At 44.1% G+C, this 7,906-nt stretch overlaps 1 protein-coding gene across 2 annotated transcripts in view; it reads left to right on the top strand.

Annotated features, from left to right (window-relative positions):
• The first annotated feature begins 481 nt into the window (after positions 1-481).
• ABHD18 (abhydrolase domain containing 18) overlaps positions 482-7,906 on the top strand; it is a 17,217-nt gene continuing 9,792 nt past the window's right edge. The window contains exons 1-5 of one of the 2 annotated variants that reach the window (XM_066318168.1): positions 482-685; positions 2,643-2,793; positions 3,554-3,662; positions 6,225-6,309; positions 6,817-6,917. In XM_066318168.1, the coding sequence (XP_066174265.1) occupies positions 3,571-3,662; positions 6,225-6,309; positions 6,817-6,917 (278 nt within the window). In that variant the 5' untranslated portion in view covers positions 482-685; positions 2,643-2,793; positions 3,554-3,570. Of the gene's footprint in view, positions 686-2,337; positions 2,794-3,553; positions 3,663-6,224; positions 6,310-6,816; positions 6,918-7,906 lie in introns of those variants that run through there. The other variant, XM_066318169.1, reaches the window with a different exon arrangement.

The following is a 7,906-nucleotide window of genomic DNA, read 5'->3' as shown; positions in this document are numbered from 1 at the left end:
TGAGGGGGCGGGGCTGGCGGGGCTGAGGGGGCGGGGCTGGCGGGGCGGGGCACGCGGGGCTGAGCGGGCGGGGCTGGCGGGGCTGAGGGGGCGGGGCTGGCGGGGCTGAGGGGGCGGGGCCCGCGGGGCTGAGGGGGCGGGGCTGGCGGGGCTGAGGGGCGGGGCTGGCGGGGCGGGGCACGCGGGGCTGAGCGGGCGGGGCTGGCGGGGCTGAGGGGCGGGGCTGGCGGGGCTGAGGGGGCGGGGCTGAGCGGGCGGGGCTGGCGGGGCTGAGCGGGCGGGGCTGGCGGGGCTGAGGGGGCGGGGCTGGCGGGGCGGGGCACGCGGGGCTGAGCGGGCGGGGCTGGCGGGGCTGAGGGGGCGGGGCTGGCGGGGCTGAGGGGGCGGGGCTGAGCGGGCGGGGCTGGCGGGGCTGAGCGGGCGGGGCTGGCGGGGCTGAGGGGGCGGGGCTGGCGGGGCGGGGCCTCGCCTCCCGCGCGCGCGCGCGCCCCCACGCCCGAGTGTCCCGCGCGCGCACGCGCGCTCGCCAGGCCCGCGCGCGTGAGGCGCGTCCCGTCCCCTCCTGTCCCGTCCCGTCCTGTCCCGCCCTTCGCCCTCCCCTCCTCCTCCTCCTCCTCCTCTTCTTCTTCCAACGCTTCCCGCTCCCGCCCTCCCATGAGGTGCCCCAGCACCAGCGGCGCTTCGGGTGAGCACGGGTGACCTTCGCGGGCCGGGCCGGGGGGTGGCCGTGCCGCCCGCCCGGGGAGCGGCGGTGGCGGAGCAGATCCCGCTGAGGGCGGCAGCTGCCGGAGCGGCTCCCCTCACGGCACTGCCCGCCCCGGGGGGAGGCTGAGGGGGGCGGAGGGGCCGCGGGGCCGTGTCCCTGTCCCGCCGCGGGCGCTGGGGCAGCGCCGGTCCCGCCCAGGCTGGGAGGGGACACGGCACAGGTTTGGGGTCGGGGTCCCGCCAGGGCCCGCGGCAGGCGTGCGGCGGGCGGCTCGCAGCCTTGCTTTAGGCCCCGCTGTTTATCCGCCTGGGTGGCTGCTGGGCGTCCGTCCCGTTCTGTGCAGGTATTGCGGGGCTTGTGTCTGCCCTGCCGGGACACCTCTGTCATTTCTTTGGTTTTTAAGCAGTCGTTTCTTCTATCAGAAGAGGACCTGGCGTTCATTGTAAGAGAGGGTTTTTTAAATAGGGAGGGTAGGGAAGTTGACAGCTCCGCCTTCTCAAACAGAGAGTCCGTGGTTTTTTCAGGGAGCTTCCTCACAACCATGTATAGAATAGAAACTGCACTGTGTGAAGTCCTGTGCTTTCCAGGGGTGTTTTTCTTGTAACTGAAGCTGTTTGCACGGGTAAAAAGCAACAGCTGACCTTTTGTGTGCTGGATTTTGGATGCATTTATGTGTCTGTTTCTGTTTCTTCTTAATGTGCTGTTGTATCTGCTGCAGTTTCCATTCCCAGATCATTCTGTGTGAAGCTTTCAGTGTTAACAATATATTCATTCAAGATTCGTAGGCACAGATCCTGCCTCTCGGGCCACACAGCATCGTTGTCAGGTCACTGCTTCCAGCTGACCTGGCTCGCGGTGGGATCGGGATGTGCCACGTGTGCTGTCAAGTGGAGGAAGCCAGGTTTCATTCTGAAACAGCCTCGCCTGATTCTTTCACCCATGTGAAGTCCTCACTGCTGAAATACTTCTGTTGATGTGAAATGATAAACTTACAAGCTCCAGCTGCTGGATTTGCCTTTCCTGGCTGTAGAACTGTTTGTGATTGTCTTGGCATGGATGGGCAGTGAGTGGAGCATGTCCTGCCCTTTTGGCACAGAGATGCAGTAGGGGACATCCTCCCAAATTTTTTATCTCAGTGATATTTCTGAGAAGTTCTATGCAGCATACTTCACATACTAGGAATGTGTTTTTGTTGTTGTTGTTTTAGCGTTTCCTGTACTCTTTCCAGTAGTGCTTTTATCTTGATGCTGATTAATTGAAATATCCCAGGTTACTTCAGAGTCTCCATTCCATCAATGGAGCAGAAGGGAGGATGAGGCAACGCTTTTGTCTCAATCAATATTGCATTTAAATATAATGTACTTGCCTAGAAAGTTGTTTTGGCACTCCCTTGGTGCAGCAGAGAGCTTGTCAGGCCAGACTTAGGACTCAAAATAAAATCTACATCTTCTTTTAAAGCAAAGCATCCCCCCTATGGCTTTCTGTTCATTTAATGTGTTTATTTTTACCCTGTAATGATTGGACCATCCTAGAGCCATTGTGGCTTTCTAGCATGCTTGTTCTAAAATTCAAGTGCCTATAATTTCTTTCGATAGTAATTTATTCTAGGTGTTAAAGAGTTCTCCTTTTTTTTTTCCCTGAATATTGGTTCTTAAATATTTGCTTTGTAGAAGTGCAGAGGAATGTTTTTGTTAATTTGACCACGATTTTGACTTGTTAAAGTCGAACAAGTTTATTTTTAAATATATTGGAGTGTGGCAGAATAAGTGCTTTTGGATGAAAATAAAATTTCAAAACCCCCATATATAATTAATCACTGTTTTGGAGTGTGATGAGATTACTGAGTACATTTAGTATGGAGGGATCTGGGACCAGAAAATGCCTGAAGTGAACTTACTAACCAAGTATTTGATTATTAAATCTGTTGTTTTCTTAGGTGTACACCAATCCTGGACTTTAATTGAGTAACCTGTATCCCACTGACCAAGAAACCAGATTTAAATTCTCCTTTTTAGTAGAATTTGGGTTTGTTTTTTTTTTTTTCTTCCTTGTTGGAAGAGCTCAGCCGTGGCTCCCTGTTCACTTCAGTAAGTATTGCTTTGCAAATAATACTCAGCTTGCCTAAAATCTCATTAGATTTAGCTCTATTTGGTGTATTTGTTGAAAGAGAAATGATCCTGGTGAGGATTTCGAGGGTGTGATTTCCTCCCAGAAAGGAGTGAGAGGAGCATTCTTTGAAAACTGTAAGAAATAGCAGAATTAGAAAGAAATTGATAAAACGAGGATTGGGATATACGTTTTACACACCAATGAAGGCAAGATTACAAAAAACAGTTTTCTCTGCAGCAGCAGTGACTGGAACAACATTCTTTCCCTCCTCCTCTCTCTCCTTCTCTCCATTAAGAAGATGAAGAGATGAAGTCTTCTGGTGGTTTAACCCCAAACATTGTTTCAAGCTCCATTCTGAGACATATTTATGACAGCCCACACTGACTGAAGAGCTGTTGAGAGGACAGGGATCAGTGCTACTCTTTGTTTAACCAGTTTAAGTAAAGTACAGTTAGGACTGGTTGAAGATGTAATTTTGATTAGTCCTGGCTTGTGGCGTAATGAATATCTGGTTTTAATTAGCATTTTAAATTCCTACATGTTGTATCAACTGCCTTTATATTTCGGTCAAAATGAAAAGAGTTGACTTGAATAGCCAGGTTAAATTTTTTGTAATACATTAGATGGCTTTTCCTTAATGCAGAAACCAGAATAAGAAGCCCCTTTGTGTTACAATCAATGAATTTGCCACTCATGTAGAGTTTAACTGCCTTGTTTTTCCCTCTGCTTTTCCCCTAGATGACAGTGTGCTGCTAATGGGTGTAAGTAAATTAGATGTCTTGTACCGGAAGCTTCTCCTCACTAAACTTTTCATCCGAGGATGGGGAAAGCCAGAGGATCTGAAAAGGTGACTTGTTAAAAAGTAACAGCAGAAATGATATGTTACAGTAAAAAAAAAAACAACCTTTGAAGTAGCAACAGTAGTTGCTATCCTGTATTTAAAATACCAAAAGTGTTTAAGCTGTTTCTGTTCAAGAGATATTTGTTTCTATACCAAGTGAGTAACTGGATTTAAAAGAAGTCTTAAAAGGATTTGCAGTTTTTTTCTGTTTAAAGAGGCTGTTGAGAGAATATCTGTGTGTCCAACGATATTTTTACTTATGTTTATCTAATGACTTCAAACAGCATTTTCTTCCAAGACAAAGCTTGATGAATTTCTGCAGAAGAATTGTTTCTGTTTAACATTAAAGTGGCTCTGGCTATCTTTCTGTAACTTCCTAATCAGTTTTAAAAGTGAAAGATTTAATCAGAAGTTTCTCTCACAACCCAAAGTGGTAAACTCATTCTTTTTAGATGTCTTGAAAATAAGAAAGAAATGGAAGTGCCTCTTAATTTTTAAGCATTTGATTATTTTTTAATTACTCTTGAGATTAGCACCTGGAAGTTGAGCATTTGTATTTCTTAAGTATAAAAATGAAGTGACAGTATATATATTCTGCATTGTGCAGTATTTAAATAGGAAGTGATAAACCTGCATTTAATAAGCTCACTCTTATGTGCATGAAAATCAATAAAGTGAACTTTGAAAACTACTGAAATAAAATTTTGTGCACTGGATAGCAGTGGAGTTTTATGGGAGGTTTTTTAAGTCCATGTGGAAGATCTGATCTGGAAATGGCACTTGGATTCTTTGTGTGTCTGTCTTCAGTTGACTTTTTCTCTTAAGCAGCAGAGTTTCCTGCAAAATGAGAATGTTTGCTTTGATTGGAATAACCAAAACCAGTGGGGTTTGTTTTGATGGCAGCATTTCTGTGTTCTATTCCATGTGTGTATCCAAAATGGGATATTTTAATGTTACCAAACTCCTCTCTTCCAGAGGCCTTTGGGTTCTTGGTGGGACACAGTGGAGTTTCAGTGTCCCCTCTCCATCCCCCTGCAGTCCAAGGGGTGTCTCTGTACAGGGAGCCTCTGGCTGATGCTTCTGCTCAGCAGTGCAAGGCTTGCCTGGGCTCTGCAGGGTGATCACACCCACACCAAACTGGGGAGTGTTGCTGCTGCTAGCAGTGATTTCAGCTACAGTTCCTCCTTCATGCAGGGGAAAAACTCTCTCCAGTTCACTGCCTTACTCAGATCCAAAGGGGTGGGGGAAGCAGGAGGCAAGCTTGCTGGTCTGCAAAGGGGAGGAAAGTTTTATTCTCTGTGTTGCCCCTGACTGGGCTGAAGATGAGCTGCTCCTCAGCAGCCTAGCTTCACCTGGATGAAGGAGGAAGAATATTTCCTTCTCCTGACTCCTCACACTGGTTTGTGGGAGGAGGGGTTTTATTTTTGTTTGTTAACTCATCACTGTGAAGCTCCATTATTAAATTTTTTATACTCCAGGCATTATCTGAGATTGAATGACAGAATACTCTGCCTAATCTCAAATTGTGTGCACACTCTTGATGTGATGAATGTTAATATCCTAACTCTTTGTCCTCAGCTCATTAGCAAGGGTGGAAATTCCTCAGCAGAGGCAAGATTTAGCCTTCAGTATCCACTTAACTATAAAAAGTACATAAATGCAGTATTTTAGAAGATACATAGTCAAATGAAACATCTCTTTGTTTAGCTTACCCTCCAGACTCACATCTCACATCTTTACCCTTGCTTTCTCAGAAATACTTAGTGCACTTGTTGTTTTCTATAAGAAAAGCAAAGGTTATAAAGTAGAGCTATTTTTTGTGTGGTGATGAACTGGTTTTCTCTCCATTCTTTGGGTTCTCTGTGGTGTTGGGGAGGTGAAAAGGTCATTCCTCTGTACTTTTCACTCAAAACTGATGTACCTTGTCAGGTAAAGTGTGTATTTATGAACATAGGAATGAGCAAGTCATGGAGTACTTAAAGTTGAAAGGGCCAATTTGAGGGCATCAAGCCAAAATCCCTGTTCAAAACAAAGCTGACTTCATTTATTCAAGTCACTTGGCACTCCATTCACTTGAAGGGCACTTCATCCCTTGAAGGTGAAGATAATTTATAGTTTCCCTGGGCTATTTTTTCATGTGCTTAACTGTGAAAGCAATCTTTCACTTTGTTCCAGGAGGGATTTCTGACACGGCAGCACACGACCATTGCCTCTTCAGTGTTCATGTCCGTCAGCAATCTTGTCCTCTCACTGTACACCTCAGAAGAGCCTTTTTTTTTAATTTACTCTGTGTGGCTCTTCAGCCCATTTAAGTAGCAGAAGAAAGCAGCCAGATTTGCCTCTTAGCTTTTTGTTCCCCAGCAAGGTACCTGAGACTTTTTTAACTTAAAAGCATCCTATGGTAGCTACCTACCCTATGGTGGCCTGATTGAGTCTGTGAATGCAAAGCTGGCTTCGTAACTTTTATTTGTTTGTAGCTTACTTTAGCTCCTGAAATTTTATATAAATGTGTCTCTTCTTTTTTTTAGATTAAAAGCTGAATCTTCTCTACTTGTTTCCTTTCAACAGAATAGTTGAGTTCAGAAAGATTATTGGAAACAGGGAAAAATGCCAGACGCTGGTTTCGAAAGATTACCCAGTGTTCATTGACAAGGTACTTCAAAGCAAAAGATTATGTGATTTAACTACATTTATTTTCCTAAGGGTATAAAAAGGTGAAATATCTTGGTGCTTAACACCAGGCTACTTTTATAGGCTACTACAAGAGAATGGGAGGAAATAGAGACTAAAGCAGTGCCTGTACAGACACTAATTTTTTTTTTTTCCCCCTAGTAATACAATAGTTGGGCAGTGAGATGTCAAATGTTAAAACTCATGAAGTTTTCAAAACTTAGTCTATGTTATTGAATGTGTTTAAAATGGGACAGCATTCCACCTTTCTTTGAATCCTGTAAAAGGTTATTTAATAAAAGTAAAGTTGAAAAAAAGTGGTTTGACCCTGTTGATAACATGTATCCCTATTTTTCAGAGGAGGCCTCAGCTTTGGGGTTTTTTAAGCTCGTTTTTTATCCTATAACAAATTCCACTTTAAGAGATTTGCTTTCAGGGCAAGTTAAAGACTGACATTATATTTATTGCTATTGTCTCATTCTTTCTGCAGGTTGAGGGGCAATCAGACTGTAAAATCCTCGAGGGGCACTTCATTTCCCCCTTGGCTCATTGTGTCCCAGGTATCCTGCCAGTCGAATCTCTTGTAGCAAGGTAAGAGAAACCAAGAGGTATTTCTGAAATTCCTGCTGCAGAGAAATAATGGTCTGTAAGTACTTTTATTGTGCAACTAATTGGTTGTAATGCAAACAATCTGTAAGATCTTATTCATGTGATAGTTCAATTTGTGTATTAAAAAATTCACTAGCAGAGTATTACTTTATTGTTTTTTTTAAATTTAGAAATCATATTGCACAAAGCTGTGGAATACCCTGAGGTTTTTTTAATTACTTGGGGTTTTTTTCCAAATGAGAGGGATGCTGGAAATGAAGAACAGCAGTTATTGTTTTATATGTAGCAGGAGAAGCTGTTTATATCAAACTGTATCATATTGTATTTGAAGGATCCGTTCCAGCTTTCCATTTCCATTGAATATGAAAACTGTGTGTGTGTGTGTGTGTGTGAGATAAAGTAACAAGCTTATTTTATTGTAGCCAGAGAATCTGGTTTCTTTCTTATTTGGCAAACAAAACAACAAACAAACAAATCCAAAACATAACAAAAAAAAAAACAGTAACAAAAAAAGCCCAAAACCAAAACAAAAATTAAAAATAAAAGCACACAGAAACAAAAGAAAACAAAACAAAAGAAATGTTCTCACAGAAAGGTGGAGGTTCCCTAACAGTGCAGTTTCACACTAACACTTCTTTGCAGATGAGGAGTGGGTTTGCAAAGGGGACATAATTTCTGTTTGCTTTTAGTTCTGAGCTGTACTGTCATGATGAATTTTTTTTCCCAGACTCGGTTTATTTAATCACATAAACATCAAAGTATGTCAGCTCAAATTGATTCTGATGTTGTAAATTTTGTCAGTGATGCTGGTTGGTGTTTTAAATGTGTGCTTAAGCATGTAACATTGAAGACTGTGAGAAGAAGGTTGATAGTGAAGAAATCAGTTCTGTTCCACCTCTACTGGTTAGAGAAAGAAACTGTCTGTTAACGTTACCAGACTAATTAGTGCCATTTGGAAAATGCAATATGCT

This window comes from Sylvia atricapilla, chromosome 4, assembly GCF_009819655.1.
Source record: "Sylvia atricapilla isolate bSylAtr1 chromosome 4, bSylAtr1.pri, whole genome shotgun sequence".
Classification (NCBI taxonomy): Eukaryota; Metazoa; Chordata; class Aves; order Passeriformes; family Sylviidae; genus Sylvia; species Sylvia atricapilla.
Note: the sequence above shows the minus strand (reverse complement) of the source record. Positions and strands in the feature narration are given on the sequence as shown.